At 43.2% G+C, this 17,749-nt stretch overlaps 1 protein-coding gene across 6 annotated transcripts in view; it reads right to left on the bottom strand.

The window, feature by feature from the left end:
- ENOX1 (ecto-NOX disulfide-thiol exchanger 1) overlaps window positions 1–17,749 on the bottom strand; it is a 379,879-nt gene that overhangs the window by 2,213 nt on the left and 359,917 nt on the right. For all 6 annotated transcript variants that reach the window (XM_063334867.1, XM_063334896.1, XM_063334903.1 and 3 more), the window contains 2 exons: window positions 4,997–5,099; window positions 1,911–1,996 (listed from right to left, as the gene is read on the bottom strand). In XM_063334867.1, coding sequence (XP_063190937.1) covers window positions 1,911–1,996; window positions 4,997–5,099 — 189 coding nt within the window. The remainder of the gene's footprint in view (window positions 1–1,910; window positions 1,997–4,996; window positions 5,100–17,749) is intronic.

Here is a 17,749-nt window from a genome sequence, read left to right as displayed (position 1 = left end):
CAAATTTTGCGGCTCGTGTTTATTATGCAGCTGGTAGGTCGAGTGGTAGCTGCGAGGGCTGGTATGGTGGCACCTTGGAGAGATAGAGACGTGCTTCTTCCATGAAGGCTGTGTTTGCAAGTTAAGGGCTTGATGCCTGCAGCTTTGCAGGTGCCAACGGGTTGCTCACGTGCACAGAAATTGAAGGACAGAGCCCACAGACACACACAAGGAGGGACCACAACAGTGGAGGGGGAGAAAGTTGAAGATCTCAGTGGGCAGAAGCAATGAGCAGCAGGGCTGGAGCCCAAGAGATGGCATTTTAAGTGATTGCTGTTGTCACTCAAGAGATACTCAGCTGGAGGGGCCAGTGAGGGGGAAAGCAGGTGAAATTTGGCCAAATGCTGTGTGTTGAGGAAGGGCTTGAAAGAGGACTGAGGAGACTGGGCAGACTGCGTGCTGCTGGGAACAAGATGAAAAAAGATGTACATGTGGCAGATCAGGGAATAGAGAAGCAGAAGAGGAATGGTTGCAGGTGTGAAGCTCCGGGCGTAGCTGGTCTTGATAAAATCAGATTTAAAATAAACAAACTTGAAATTCACCAGTTTCTCACCTCTTTCTACTGTCTTTATCCCTTACTGCCTTTTCATTGTGGGTAAAAGTGGACTGTAAAGCACTAGCAAGTCTGAGCTGTCATGGCCTGAAGATAGTGCCTAAGAACTTAATCATCCTCCTTCACTCCTCTATGCAACCTGTCTTATTTCCAGTGGGCTTCTACCTCAGAATCTCCTCTGCTTTTAGCTATACTTTTTTTCATAGAACCAGAGGAAGGATCCTCCCGGGGCGTGAAGCAGCCCATCAAAATAGCCCGCCACAGCAGCTGGAAGGTGACCTTGGCTATGGGTGGCATGGCTGGATGGAGAATGTGTTCAGGAACAAAATGTTACCATGGTCAATAAGCACCACACAAGGAATGCCACTCCTGTTTTGAGCACAGGTGCCCACCACAGCTGCATCCTGACTCCAAGTGCAAGAAGATCTGGGCAAGTACCACCATCTCCATGTCCAGTGGAATATTGGAAGATGTGGATCAGAGCTGCGGCTAACCGCAGGGTGACCCCTGCATCTGCTAAGCATCTCATGCAGTCTAGCATCTTGCAGAGCTGTTGTTTAACACCTGGGAGTAGCATTCACCTGATCAAAGGTGGCTATTTCACAGCTGAGCTTCTCACCCTTGACTTGCTTAATATTCAGTGGAGAAGAATAGGCACTTTTGGGGCTTGATTTCATCTCACCCTACAGTTGGTACGTAAAAGTAAATCAAACAGTCTTATCCTACAGGTATTGGCTATGGACTGTGCAAACCGACGCATTAAAAAACACTTTGCACGCTGTAGTGTGTTGTGCTCAGTTTTGTGTCGGCCATGCCTTCTCTGAATGTAGCAATAGGGTCAGCTGATTCCTTTACGAGGCCGTCTCCGCTTCCATGTGGAGACAAAGGGTATGCTTCGTGGGCCATTCATGTGTTCATGAATGTTCATGTTCAGTGCGACCCATGACTAACAACTTTTAGAAGAATAAGGAATCACCCCCTGAAACTCTGCACATTTTAATGGCCATGACTACACCTGCCTCTTGTTCCGCTTTCCGTCTCCTCAGCTGTATTTCAGGATCATGTATCGTAAAATCAGGTGATAGTCTCTGCTATTTAAAGCTCTGCTCTTCTTTGCCACAAAGAATAGCTAAATAGCGCAAGGCAAAGACCTCAACACAAGCACGTGCACTGTAATTTGCGGATGAATAAAGACTGCAAACCCCCAGGCCCCATATCCCATTATCTTTCTAATGGAAACGCACGAAGAGTTTAACCTGCAGAAAAGAATAATACAATATTTCTATAGAGAAAACAGATTTTGATTAAATTTTTTTACCCTAGAGTCCAACTGCTGCATGTAAGACCAAAGATATTCTATATTGGCTCCAAAAGGGTGGACGTGAAGAAATGTGGATATGATACCTGTATTAAAAACAAATGCACACAAAGTGTTGAAATTACCTCAGACAATATATCATTAAAAGAAGCAAAATAATTCTGAACAGTCTGTTCTTGCAGGTTTTTCAGTATGAATTATGATTCTTCTTTTTCTTACACAACCCAATAAACATAACAAAATGGCACATTTTAAATACAGTCATAATAACACGGTAAACACAATAGCTCATCTCCAGGAATGACAGCAGTTAGCAACTAAGTGACCAAGATAATATACTGATGAATAAAGGAATTTCTAAACAAAGACTTGCTGGAAGCATTTCAACTACCAATTTTATGCTTGATTTACCAATATAAAATTGTGGATATTGTAATGGTAAAATTATTGCTTTTTTCCCCTTCACTGGGTGCTCTGTTGTGAAAACGTTTCATATAATTGTGTCAGAAACCTCACTCCCTCAAATTTTTCTAGTAATTATGCTGATGCTGGTTATGAAAAGTGTTTAATCCATATTACCCCTAACTGCTGCTAAAGAAAACACAAATCCCGTGTGACATATTTACTTATTTACTTTCTCTTAAAAGACAGCCAGTTCTGTCTGTCTTCATTGTTATTTACAGGATCATTGTAAAAGGTATGGGAATAAAAATGGCTTAGGAGAAGTCAGGATCTAAGTCTTGAGATTTTTTTCTGCAGTGAAAAATCAAGTGACAGTGTAATAATCATGACCAGAGAAAACGAGATTTGGGGCACTGGAATTGCTATTAAAAACACCATCAAATTTCTCCTCTGCTAAACAAACAGTGAAAATACAAAATGGCATGTGTGTTACTTACTGTTTGGGGAGAGTTGAACTGTAAGAATCAGAGCAAATATTTTCAACTCTGTTTGGATGGGTTTCTTAGCTAAACCACCCCAGGGGAAGTTCCTTATATTTAAAGCATAAACACCAGGATTAAAAATGCTTACAAATGACAAAAATGGGTCACTGTATCTTGTGTACTGCAGGCCATACTGCTTTCTTGATGCTGAATGAATTAGGATAATCTTGGATTTCATTTTTCCCCAAATACTGGCCATGGTTGAAAATGATAAGTAAAATTTAACTCATTTTAGACTGGCTTTGCAAAGAATACCTTTTTTCCTCCCTCATTTTCCCCACAGCATTTACAAAGTTCTGATCCTGCAAAGGGAGGGGCATGTATTTAATTTTATACTACGGCGGGTCCTAGCAGCAGTTGCCTTCTTTGTGCTGTGCGTGACCGTGAGCGCAAACACAAGAGCTCTTGAAGCAAAAGCCAAGCCCACCACACTTGGATGGGCTGATTGGAAATCCAATTCGTATTCAAATCATATTTTACCACCGTCATTGCGTTTGTTATGTGTGCTCCCAAGGCTTTTTCAATTCAGGATGTTCAAAGCTAGCTCTTTCATATAACGTACATAAAAAGTCACTTGAAAATATTTTGTAGTTACGGACTGGAGTTCCATGGTAACTTTTGAGTATTTTTTTCTTGCATGCTCTTTTCCTCTAAGACAATATTGACTTTTGTAAAATATAGACAACCTTAGTGAATGGATGGAGGCAGGGCCCGTTCCTCCCTTGCCACGCCTGAACATGCCTCAGAGGAAGAGACAACACGAAATCCATCCTGAGCAATGTTTTGCCTTTGAACTGTAACAATGAGCCAGTTGTGGGGGCTTTATGACCAGTAACATCTGGACTGAGATTACAGTGTTTTATCTGAGTGTGCCACTGGACAGCTAGTGGGTGGGACCCACTTGGGTACACCGCCACCACTTGTTACACTCAAATAATTAGTGACCTGGAAAATAAAAAGGTTTTATTCTGTTCTTTAAACCCCATCCTTGCTACCCTTCCCACAGAAGTTATCTTCGAACAGATCAAATACTCCCCGTTACAATTAAAAGTTCCAAAATTTATCGTAACGAGCAAAATCAAATAAATTCATACATTTCTGCACGTCCCACTGTTCCACATCTCACCAGTCACGGGAAGTTTGTGCACTAAGCCCTTTAAACATTTAAACATATTCTTCACTTTTAAATGACCTTTTTGGTCTGAACTGTCTGCTTTCGTGCCCCAGCAATAAGCCAGCAACCTTCCTGGTGCTTAGCAGATGCAAATGAGTTGCATTTAAACACATTAAGGTAGTTCTTGGAACTATCACCTACCGGGACACCGCTGATTTTGTGAAAAGACCAAACCAAAGAAATGAAACCTGGCCTTTCGGGTCAGCGTTCCTGTTAATGGCAACCATGCCGTAGGGAGCACTTTGGACTGTGGGCCTTTAGGCTCCATGAAAACCTGCCCCACTGAAACCTAAATGCAAAGCATGCACGGATATAAATGGGGCACGTTCCCTCCAAGGGTGGCATGGTGCCTGAATGCCAGGTACCAGTTAGCTGGCCCACTGCCCATAAGCTTTAGCTTTCCGGGACTCTTTTAAGAGTTTATTTTACAGATTTTATTCTAGGCAAAGGATATGACAGTCCTTGTGGTATTCTTTATAAATATTCATATTGCTAATTCCCTCACCTAATGTCAAAAGCATAAATCTGGCTTGCTTAAAACATCCAGTATACACATTTTTTTTTTTGCTTGGTAGTTTGTTAATATTATTGCCATCCCCTTCTCCTTCACCATTTTGTGCAATAATCAGATAACAAGTTATACAATTCTAGCCTGCTAAATCTTGATATAAATAAAGTCTTCATACATTCATGCTGCAAACCTAAATGCAGATCCTGCAATCTTCTTCATACCTGAAATTCTTTCATTAACCTCTGCAGAATTTTTCAGAAAGGATAAGTTCACTTGTATTTTAGGATTTCTCTTACTAAAAGCCATTATGAATCCAGATGAAGAATAAAAAAATATGTTGTTTGGGTTTGTTTTTTTTTACTTTTATTAGCACAAAGACGTATGTAAACACATATGCAAAACAAAAACTTGTTAAAAGGCATTTTGTTATCGAAAATCTTCTTTAGGATTATCTTACCTATTAATAGTGCCTCTTTCTCTGATTTTAGACCTGGGCTTCGTTTCTCTGAATTTTTTTCTCTGTCTTGGTTGACCAATGCTACTGTCAATACATTGATTTCCTATAAAGTTTAAAAAACACAACAAAACAAAACAAAACAGGTGATCATGTAGATTTCATTTACTTCGATTAAACCTGTCTGCTTCCCTTCATCTCTGTAAGAAAGATCGTTACTTTAATTCACATCTAAAGACAAGACAATTATAAATAATTGATTTGCTTGCAGAATATTAAGACCCTTTTTGAAGTACCTTTATGCCAAGAGCTGCCGAGAAGAGAGATTTTGCTTGTGGAGTAAGTAATAACTTTGTTGCTAGCGCTTCTTCATTATAACAACTTGAAAGATGTGCTATAAAGTGTGGGGATGGTCAGAAAAACTCACATTTTCTAGCTATTAAAGCTGTAAACAAAGACCGCCTCTAGGGAACATGGATGGAAACATTCAGCTACAGCTATAAGAGTAAATTCAGCAGCCCCTAGCAATGTTTCTAGCTACTGGAGCAGAACCATCTACCCGGTTATACTCTTTGACCAGTGCCTGGCATGACATTGGCTCCTGGCCCAAACGATTTCCAGGCACGTTTTGGGGGTCAGCACATTTCAGGGACCATTCCTAACAGGTGGTTTGCATAAAGCTACCTTGTTTTGAGAACTGCCTTAAGGACAAACAAGTGAAGGCTCCTGCTTTGAGCTCCTTTTTCTGCAACCAGGTGGCCTGAACCATCCAAATCTCGGCCAAGCTATCACGCTCGATGCTCCACCAGAAGTACCCAGGCAGTTGTGCAACACAGATTGCTCTTCTCCTGGGTTTATGTGAAGTAAACAAATTAACTCTATTTCAGAGGCATGTAAGTGGCCTCAAAGTGCACTGCACAATATCCAAGCGTATACATGGGCTGTTTCCATGGAGCAACTGATATGCAGTAACTCGCTCCTTGGTGAGGCAGTGACTCACGCTTCTGCATCTGCTCTGCGAAATGCTCAGCAATTCCACGCAAAACCTCGGAGGCAGAGAGCATGGGGCTGGAGATATGGCAGTGTGAAGTGGGACTGTGCAGGAATGCCGCTCTTGTTCTGTTTGGGGGAGTCAAGATAAGGAGCTGGAGGCTGCATGGGAGTGGGCAGCCTCAAATGCAAGCAAATTTGCACTATTCAGTGTAATGATGTGGCCCACCTAGAACATGCACTTGGGGTGGTGCCTTACTCCAAAATTCTTGGCAAGCACTTTTGGCGATAAAAGAGATACATTGGGCTTGGGTTGCTCTAGGGCATTTATGGAGGTGTGAATAACCCATGCTAAAAAAAAGGCAAAGACTCCAAAATACGTCATGTACTTCTTTATAGATGAGTAAAGGCTCCGCAATCTGTGAGATTGGTAAAAAGAGTCAGGCACTTCCTCATTCTCTATTTTTTTTTTTAAAGAAACAACAAAAAAAAACAACCCAGTGATGTACTCTGTGCTCTTTATAGGCTGGCTGCAAGGAGCAGCTACCCCACATGCAGTGCTGGAAGGCTCAGATGCATCATGGCTTCAAATGTTCCCTCTCGCTGTGAAGAGGAACAAGTTGCCATGTGTCAGCTAAGGAACTATATGTGCATTTAAGTGACGTACACGCATATGTGTATCCTTAGCTCCCAGCAACAAGGGACTCTGATGGGGCTTTGAGATGCATTGAGTCACCTGTGGTTTGCTGCAGCTGTAGTGGCCAACTGAGGCACACCTCCTGGCCAGAGATCTATGTGGAGTTGAGTACATGTAAGCCTTTGCTGCCCTTTTAGTCAGTAGAAATGAAATAACTTTTTTGACATGTGTTTTAGTTATTTACTTTAGGTTGAAATCCATTGGACCTTAGAGGTGTCTATTTTATATTCCTCATTGGCTGCAAAGGGGAACTGATAGCACAGATTTAGACACCTACAGGAAGGAGGGAGTCTTCAGTTCAAGAGTTCCAGTGATCCCCTCTTAAAATAATGGTCTGCCTGAGTGCTCTGGCAGCTACATCACCTTGACACTGACACTCCTGTAGTGTTGTAATGAACAGGGCACATTATAGCAGCAGGAGTATGCTCTAAGTTGTCTAGTACTCTTGATTCCCCTCCTGATAGAGCCAAAGGTTAATGCAAATACTCATCTACTGCTGGCCATGACATCCAAGAATAGTGAAAGAAAACCCAGGCAAGAAACAGAAATAAGAGAAGAGTTTGCATGGGGTTGTTAAACCTAGAGAAAAGGAGGCTGAGGGGAGACCTTCTCACTCTCTACAACTACCTGAAAGGAGGGTGTAGTGAGGTGGGAGTCGGTCTCTTCTCCCAGGTAACAAGCGATAGCACAAGATAAAACGGCCTCAAGTTGCACCAGGGGAGGTTTAGATTGGATATTAGGAAAAAATTTTACACTGAAAGGGTTAATAAGCATTGGAACGTGCTGCCCAGGGAAATGGTTGAGTCACCATCCCTGGAGGTATTTAAAAGATGGGTAGATGTGGTGCTTAGAGGTGTGGTTTAGTGATGGTTCTTGACAGAGTTAGGTTGATGGTTGGACTCGACGATCTGAAAGGTCCCTTCCAACCCAGGCAATTCTATGATTCTATGATTCTGTGAATTTCTCCATAAGGGCAGTGACGACAAGGGGGTTACAGATCAGAAGAATGAAGCTGGATGACAGATTTCATGGTACTGCAGCAGAAGAGCAGAGCAGCATATGCCATCAGAGCTTGTATAGGTTAAGATGTAACTTTTGACTCCATCAGAAACAGAAAAGCAGTCTAAAAATAACAATTCCTGAGAGGGAAAGGAGAGAGCAGAGAGATGTGTATTTGATATAACAGGCCCCAAACACAACACACTAGCAGTTTCAGATGGGATTAGAAGTTTTGTCAAGCAGTGATGCAGAGAAAGAAACTATATTCCCATTGGGAGCAACGAACAGATGGATTCTCATTTAATGCCTAGATTTGAGCCTGTGCAGAACATTTTGTATGATTTATAGGACAGTGTAAATGGATGCTAAAGGAAGTCACATCAAGTTTTCCTTAACTGTGTGTTGGTACAGAGGATAAAAGAGTAAAAAATTGGTTATGGGGGAGCCTGAGGAAACTAACAGTGGCAAAGATAGCTACTCAGCAAACAACTGGCTTTAGAAGGCGGCTGCAAGTTCTTGAAGGTGTGAAAAGGGGAGGTTTCTGCCATCCAAAACTGCTTGCCTCGCAGAAGATGATAAATTAGACAACTCTGATTCAGCTGCCAAAATGAGCTTGCACAGGCCAGGAAAATCCAGGGTGTGCATGGTCACATAAAGGATTCAGTAGCAACGCTGGTAAGAATTAATAGTGATTTAAGAGAAATGGGCATAGTTTTGTCTAAAAAAAAGAGTTTGAAATTCACCCAGAAACCAAGCTAATTATAGGATAAGTTAAAACCTTAAGTATCTGACTCCACACTGCAGATACAAATCTGGTACCTATGAAGCCTCTACAACAAATCCTCGCACAGTTAATTTGCACATTTTTAGAGGCACTACTTATGCCAACCCACAGAAACAACATTTTTAAGAGTACAAAGGTGAATGAGGCAGTAACTAATTGGAAACAAACAGTTGGATGACCTCTCTGACATGAGAAAAAGCTACTGATCAGGAGATGCCTGAGGAAAATTACTTAATATACACTACATTACAGTATTTTCTTTCTTTCCTGGAGACCATCCTTTATTTGGCAAATTATATTTTCTCCGGCCTTAAGCAGTCTCCTTCGGCAGGTTTCAGTATATAAGGACTATTTTGCTACCATCTGTCAGTTACTGCATTAAAGGGCAAGAACACAGCCGAGCATGTGCAAACCCAGTACTTATTAGAAGTGAAATGACCTTGCAAGAACTAAATACGGTATGTGGAAGGCTTAATCCAGGTTAAATCACACCTGGAGATCATTAGGGACCTGGCTCTATTCATTATTCACAAATTATGTCTGGTATCGGAGAACATGGAGGCCTGATTTGACGATGACAGCTCCAGAGCTGCTCAGCACGAATGCAACCATTCTCTGTGATGCTCTCACCATTGCCAGCTTGGAGCTTTTCCCCGCAAATGACACATTTGTCCTTCAGCAGATGATGAAAAGACATGAATTTCCCTCGTGGACTTGACAAACCCTGTGATTCTGCAGGCACCCCTCGGTACCAGCATTTTGATTTGTGACTCTCTGCTTTTGAACCAGGGAGGGAAAGACATAGAGAGTCTTTCTGGAAAACTTTCAGGAGAACTTGCTGGATAAAACAGAGGGTGGCAGAATAACAATTTTCTCATAGGGACTATTCATTTCCACAGGCAGAACTCTGGCACCACCACTGACATGGAGCTGATGGCTGTGGAGAATCGTATATGGCAGTTTTCGTACATGGATGTATACCTTAGCCATGTCCTGGTGGTAAGGAGGGACAGAAGTTGGGTTTGTGCCATTCTCATGTACCCTGGCTTCTTTTGGAATCAAACGCAGAGGCACAGGCACGTGGATTGCTCCAAAAGATGCCTGGTCTCGCTGTCCACCATGACCCACCACAGAGCAGCTGGGTCCCACACCGTAGACACAGCAAATAAGAGTGTGACTCCTGAGAGAGCTGCATTTGCCAGAGAGAGAGACACAGAAGTTCTGAAGAGTAGAAGAGATGTAGTGACTTCGTACAGAGGATAGTCGCAGGTACTGTAAGAACAAAAGGCCAGCTCTGCACTCCAGGGGACTGGAAGATCAGAAAGCCCCAGATATTTAGGCTGGATGACTCGGGTCTTTTGGTTCTTCGTTGGTTTCTTTTTCCCCCCTATGGGAAAGTATGATAAAGAAGAAGTTCTCAATCCAGACATCACTCATCCTCTACAGGTCAGTCTTGCACCACCACAAAGAAGGCTGACAGAACATAAAATGTCTGATCTTGCCTGGGGCTTCTCTCTTTAGCAAAAATGGTTCTCTCTGGCCTAAAATGTTCTGTGATCCTTAAAAGATATTGTGGCCAGCATCCCTAAAAATGGGGGGAGCGAGGACTTGCCATTCCCCATAAATTCTGACCAAGAGCTGAGCAGGGCTTGAACAGTAGCTGCCCTGCCTGGAAACTGCTCCTGCCAGAGTGCAGCTCCACATCACCCGTTGTTTAGGACTCTGCTTGAAAGGCAGAATATGGGATTTAATGAATGTGACATTGAAGACACCTGGCATGTGATCAGGATGCAAATGACAAATATCCAAAGAACTGAAATACTCCTTCCGCTATCTGGGTAATCCAAATATTTGATAATTACCTTTATATCTAGGGGGAATGACGACTGAATCCCGTAGTATACGGGATTCTGCAGAATTGTGTGGTGAGTGGGTAAAAATAACATTATGCCTTCTGAAAGACCCAGTAAAAAAAATTAGTAAAATCGTACCAGACTCTGAAAGAGTTTGCAAGATATGTTGGTGTTTGTGTTATATGCACAAAGCCAATTGTCTGAGGCATTAAAACAGTCGCAGAAGAAGGAAAGACGAGATGTTAGACACAGCAGGCATATGACAGAGCAACTGCTGGATGTTGCTAGATGTAAGGGATACACCACACTTTCTCATCAGCCAGGGGATTTATCAGAGAAAATGAGTATGAGAAGAAAAAAAACTATATATCTGAAACACAAGCAAAAATCTTGCAGGCTATTAACAGCAGGATGGAGAGATGCTGTAAGCTCGATAAGAGAAGGTAATTTTATGCTTTTAATAGAAGAAAGAGCCACGCACATGCAATACCACATCTGCAGTCCCTAAGCTTTTGAAAGGCATATGTGTACCTGCTCTGAGTCCACAGAACTGGGCTCAGACTTCACAGGTGCTTGCCCAAACTGCTTATTGACAGCCAGGCAGGCTTGACGATTCTACTGCAAACACGGGTAGAAAGTGGCCTGCGACATGAAGACTTCACGTTTTTCATTTATTTTCATTTACTTGGCAATCTCTTAAAGTCTGGTATAGTTGTTTTTGCTTTGCTGGTCTTTTTTTAAATGTACTTCAGACCTACATCTGAAAATTTAATCTCGCTGTTTTAACCTGAATGGAGCCTAATTCGGTTTTCAATCAAGTGAATGGAAGCCTTGCAATAGATTCAATGCATATCAAGTCAGACATCTTAAATTTATGGGGACAAGCAAGGTTGAGGTGCAGGACAACTTCTGACAGCTTAACATGGTTGTAAGTTGAGAACGGGCTACTGTCCTTGTCTATGTTCTTATCCATGGTGAATACGAAATTATTCAATCCAAGTTGAGCTAAACTACAATGAAAGAGCTTATTTAAATTTAACTTAAATGAAATTTCCTTGCAAATGTGGCAACGTATGAGTACACTCACAGACAATGATCGTGACTCAGATGATCACAGAATCACAAAATCACACAAGTGACCTTGGGAGGTCTCTAGTCCAACCTCCTGCTCAAAGCAGGATCAGCTGTGGGGTTAGACCTCATGGATGTGCGACAAGGGGTAACAGTCCAATGGCTGGATAAGCCTCAGCAGTTTCTGTCCAACATCCCAACCCTCATCAAACAATATGTGGGATGTGTCATCAACAGATGGGTGCTTCCGTCCCCTGTAGAAGGGATTTTCCAACCGTCACTTGCTGCTTCCTCCTGATACTTGTGATCTCCATGAGCACAAAGAAGGACAAAGGTACCATCACAGATGGGGAAAGCCCAATAACCTGAGCAACCTGATCTAGTTGAAGATGTCCCTGCTTACTGCAGGGGGGTTGGACTAGACAACCTTTAAGGGTCCCTTCCAACCCAACACATTCTATGATTCTATAACCTAATCACAGAAAAGAGAGTCCCCTGACCCAGCTCTTCCCAGGGCTGTCACAGGAGAGCATCAGCCCCAGGGGTCGAGCAGAACACCTATCAAGACCTGTACCAAGACAATGGAAATGCTCTCTAGATGATCTTACAGACTGAGGGGGGTGCTGCCTGTAGGGGTATGGGACTTGTTATGGGATGTAGGGGAAGAGCTCTTGGGATTGTACAAGATTTAGTTGAGGGTCCTTAGCAGGGAAACAAAAGGCAGGAAAAGGGAGGGATCATGGTGGTTTGGGAAGGAGATAAAAGGGGATGGTCACGTGTAAACAGGTTGCTAGTCAGTACACTTCTGTGGCCATGACATGCCCTGATCAGTGCATTACACTTATTAATCTCAATTTCTAACTCTTCCTGGGTGAAGGACTCTCTATTCTGTGTGCATGGGTGTCCGAGCAGAGCAGCTGGAGTGGGATCAGGGGTCAGAGGGCCATGTGTCTGCACTTAGAAAGACCAGGCTGTGTGCGTGGGCTGTTTGTGATCACCGGTGAGCATCAAGCCAGACCATGCACTGAGTAGGACAATAAGCATGGGAGCCAGGTACTGAATGGCCGTAGGTCTGGGATGGATCAAGGAGAGAACAGAGAGACTGCACGTGACCTAATGGAGGGACCAGGGATCCAAGCCAGCAACTGGGGACATCGTGGGGTCTGGGGAATGACTAAAAGACTTTTGTGTGTGTGCATATGCGAGATGCAGAGGCCAGATAGGATAGACTGAGAGTCAAAGGCCAGATACTGGAGGGATCCGCATTGTGTATACGCATAAGCCTGCATATATATTTTCTACTAAGGGACCTTTATCCCCAGAAAGGGGAGCAAGATGAGGCCATCGGTGCTGTTCGCGATTGTGAATGCTGAGTTTGTGTTGGCTGTGTGGCTGGCCATGCGTATATGTATGCATGTGATGCATGTGTTGAATATGCGTGTTTGTGCACATGCCTGTGGGGAATATGTGCTCATCCTTGCTGCAGGTTGATCACATGGAGCTACGACCACCTTGCCTCTGTCAGGCTGCAGGATTCAGCAACTCCCGACAGCAGCAATGCTTGGTTTGGGACAAATGGCTCTAATTCTTCCTTTAATGGAGCTTGTTCCTCTTCACGGGCTGCTAGGGCACTGTGCTGTGCTGTGATGTGTGGAAATTTGGTTGAGCGTCTGAACTCAGATTGAACTTAGATTGAATATTAGGAAAAATTTCTTCACTGCTAGGGTGGTCAAGCATTGGAACAGGCTGCCCAGGGAAGTGGTTGAGTCACCATCGCTGGAGGTATTTAAAAGACACGTAGATGTAGTGCTAAGGGACTTTTTTAGTAGTAGCTTGGCAGTGCTAGGTTAATGATTGGACTTGATGATCTTAAAGGTTTCTTCCAACCATAATGATTCCACGATTCCAACTCTGACCGTAATTCAAAATTCACCAGGAACATCATGTGTGTTACACAGCTCTTCTTTCAGGATATCCTCTTACAGGGGCTGTTTCTGACTCTCTGCTGACTACTCCTGTAAAAATACTTTAGTGACTAGAAAATTGCTCATAATCTTTGATTAATCTAATTCTTTTGTTGCTACAAATGAATTGATCTTGTGCTAGCAAATTAACTGCCTCATAGAAATATTGTATTTTTACATGGTCCTGGCTCCTCACAGCCTGAGAGTTGAATTCGGTAAAGGGGCTAACATTAAGTCAGATGGTCTTGCTGACACACTGTCTATATGTAGAGAGGTCTCTTGGCCTTTTCTATGTGCACTGGGTTAACTCAGCTTACAGTAACAAATTACAGTGTTGCATCACAAATAAAAGGAATAAGGCAAAAAGAAACCATCTGTCCCAAACCAGAGCCCTCACAAGCAGCCTGGGCTACATTTAGAGTTAGCATGAGGTCACCAACACAGCAAAAAACCACTTGATTTTCAGTGTTTTTTTTCCAGGGTCTCAGAGGATCCTCCTCCTTCTCCTATCTACCTAATGATGCAAAAGTACGTATTTGCCATATGCTATACTGTTGGCGAATGTTGTAACAGTTTTTGCTTGTGACTGGTCTATCATTAGAAATGATACAGACCAGGTGTCATCTTTTCGTTCAGATCAAGCCTAAACTTGATAACTTATTTTGTGCTATGCAAGAAACCAGCCACAGCACACTGTAATTAAAGTACATTAATATCAGAATTTACTTTTAAAGTACACTAATAGAGAATTTGCCAGAACTGTAAATTTAAGAGTGCACTAGTATTAACAAATAAACAGCTGACAACTGGGTTGAAAAATTATCTGGCATTAAAATTACAGGAACAACAATGAAGAAAAATTAGAACAGCGAATATAAGGCCTTGCAAAAGAAGCACTCCAAATGCACCTCTATGCATCGAAGATTAGTTTGTCTGATTTATCCTACATGACAGAACTGTTTTCAGGAGTAAAGATTAATTGTATTATGGCGCTCTTGACATCCTATTTTTCCATCCTATTTGCCAGAGAGATGCTTTTAACTTTTTCATTACAAAGCTTTCACTATTATAACTTTCACCTGCTGAGTTTAGGCAACTAGCAATAATCTGAAAATGCTTTTCTCATTGAAACTATCTCTTTATATTGTTCTCATTGTATTTGAGCACATCTATTTTATGGGAATGTACATATGCAAAATACGGATGACTAATATGAAAGTTACTTCACGCTTATTCTTAAAAGTATGATCAGGTTGCTTCGTTTTCTAAAGCTGGATTTATGTGTAGGTTCCTGATGACTTAACACAGATGTTTTATGTGATGTGAAGGTGGTTGTTTTGCAAGGGAAAAAGTAATTGTCATTTTGCACACTTTGTGTTAGGGAATTGCAGCAAACCAACGGCTGGCTGAACGAAAGCATCGCCTGCCCACCAGCTCTGCTGAAGTCATTGTAGGAGGGGATACTTCGTGTTTACTTGAGACTGAGAACTTGTGAAAGCCCTTTCAAACGGTCTTTAACACAAATATTGCTCTAGCAATGTCCTCGAGAATGATGCACTTCTAAAAAAAAAGTTGAAGAGAAGAAAGAAAGGCGATTCGTTTCCCTTCTGGGATGTGTAGAATTGTTTTGAAAATGTCTTCATTGAAATAACAGGAAGCAATTGGGGTGAAAAAAACCCCCACCTTAAATGTTTTAAGAGAGTGAATCGTTTTCAGCAAGGATTTGTATTTGGAAGATATTAATTTTAGGTTTCTGAAAACCCAGGGCAACCCCCATATTCACAGGAATCTCCACATCCGAATATATGAAAAGCACTTGAAACAAACATTTTGGAGCACTCATTCCTTTGGCTTGGCTCTTGATTAGGATGATGAACTCTTCTTCCAAGAAGAGCGTCTCCTGGGAATACCGAAGTTCCTTCCTGGCTTCTGCCTTTTGCTGTCTATTCCTTGAAGGACTTCAGCAGGTTGGAGGGAGCGCGAATGTGGTGTACAACCCCCGGGATTGCAGTAGCAGGCTTGTGGCTGAAGCAGAGGTGGCCCATCATCCTTCAGGTGGTTGCGGGGGAGCCTGAGTGCTCTGACAAGCTGATCTGCCTTCTACACTGTGTGGGTTCAGCACACAGCTGCATATGTATAAGGCTGAATGTTATTCCTCACCAGAAATGATGGGATGACTCCTGTATACGTGTGCGGTATAAATACTCGGGGAAAATGCTTTGGGATGAAAGGCTGCACATAACGATCAGATATTATTAAAATGTCAGGCAGCTCTGGGCATTGAAGAACTGTCTCCCTGTGGAACTCATATGAAATTTAAAGTCAAAAAACTTTTGTGATTTGCTGAGTGGGTGGCTGAATGGGTTTTATCATTGTGTCTCAGAGTTCTCTCTTCTCCGCCCTCAGATGACGGGAATTCACTCCAATCAAAAGCCAAGTTACGATGCCACTCCGACACTTTTAATTAGGGACAGGGGAAGTGGTGTGATTTCTTGCTGCATATTAACAAAGGGGTTATTGCTATAGCCCAGATCTGCTTCAGTTACCACACTGCGTGTCAGAATATACCTCAGCCTGCTGTAGCTGTTTGCTCCCCACAGGGTTAGAATCCTGGCTGAAACTGCAGAGACCGTGATTCAGCCAGCAGAGAGATCTTCACCGTGCTAATGAAACTTTATCGCCGTCCTCTAACATGCCAAACCAGGGCTGGAGCGACGAAGAGCGGAACTCAGGGGGACTTGTTCTATCAGCGTGTAAGAACTTCTGAAGGCTGAGCAGGCTCTTTGATAACGCAGTCCTGAACAGCCAGTTAAACTCCTGTTATTTTTCAGGCCTCGTGGTATTGAATTCATGAGGCGGTCATTCCTCACGCTTGCCGTGGCAAGTAGGAAAGCTGCTGATCTGCGAACGCTCATAGCTGCTTGAATTTATCATACTCCACATGCCTTAAATTGAAGGAAATGACTGATGGGAAGGCTACAAATAAATGCCCGGAATGGAAAAGGCAAGAAGTAGAAAGAGGCATGGCCACTCCTCACCACCTGGTTCTGGTCCCACTGGGACAGAGGAATCTGAATACAGGCAGTAAATGGGTCCCTGTAATCCCCTGGGGCCTTTATGCCTTGCCTCAGTCAGGGTGCAGAGTTCTTGCACCTTCTTCTAACAAAATAACACACCCATGATGAGAAAGCAAACCCCACATTTCTCTCCCCTCAAGGGGCTATCATCCTTGCACGGCACCATCACTCTTGCTTGTTCTCTTTAGAAGATTAACTACATTTGTTAAACGAATTAGTCGACCCAATACAATCTTGCAAAGGGAGCAGTTAAAACAAAGGGGCTGGAGAGTGCATGTAGCTCATGCTCTTGTAGGGAAACGCAGCTTTGAACCTTCTCATGTGGAGGAGAGAAGCAAACCCCATCTCCTGGCATCCCCTGTGAGGGACGTGACCCTTGAGTTCTCTCTCGGGTACGGAAAGGCTGCCAGCACCTGCTCCCCACCCTCAAAGGCACCCAGCTGTCATCACCTCACTTTTTTGCAGCACCCACCTGCTAGCGTGTGCTCCAGAAATGCCTGCTGCAAGGCCAGAGGACCCCAGCCAAGCCCAGGCAGCGACGCCCTGACTCGGGTCAGCTTGCTGAGGCTGAGGTTCACAGCTTACAAACCCCAGGAACCCAGGAAGCCCAGACAGAAAAGAAACATGCATTTCCTGACATGTGCAAGCCCTGCACTGGGGTTTTCTGGCCTGTAACTTTACGCTCAAATTGCTGTTATATTAGTCATGTGGAAAACATTTTTTATCACAAGCCTGCGTTGTTCTGTGAAGAGCAAGCCATTTGAAGAGTGAGCTAGCCAGGAAACGGCTGTTGCGCTCACAAGCAATTGAAGCAAAAGCATCAGCAGTCACTTGGGATCTTAATCTCATTGACGACGAACTTCTGTTGTGCCGAACCGCTGGGACTATTTCGGCAGGCCTTACACTCTTCAACTTCCCTTTCCTCTCCCTGTGTTCAAGGGCATTTTTCATCTCACCTGGCTTGATGTGAGGCAGTCACAGAGCACAGAGGCGCCTCATCCTATGGCAGGTGTGTACTAACACATACACTAACGTGAGATGTTCATAGCAGGTACCTTTGGGTGCTTCTACTAAAGGCTTGCATAGTGAAGTACAAGAACTGAAGTCTGACGAGTTTGATGGAGTTACAGACTTCTCCAAAAATTGAAGGGGGTTAGCTTTTTAAATCTTTGCCTGGCTTGTTGCAAAAACTAGCCTCATTTAAGAGCTGTCTTTATTTGTCTTGCATAAAGATCATAGAATGGTTACAGTTGGAAGGCACCTTAAAGATCATCTAGTTCCAACCCCCCTGCCATAGGCAGGGACACCTCCCACTAGACCA

Source organism: Chroicocephalus ridibundus, chromosome 1 (genome assembly GCF_963924245.1).
Source record: "Chroicocephalus ridibundus chromosome 1, bChrRid1.1, whole genome shotgun sequence".
Lineage (NCBI taxonomy): Eukaryota > Metazoa > Chordata > Aves > Charadriiformes > Laridae > Chroicocephalus > Chroicocephalus ridibundus.
The sequence above is the reverse complement of the archived record's forward strand: the minus strand, read 5'-3'. Positions and strand labels throughout refer to the sequence as shown.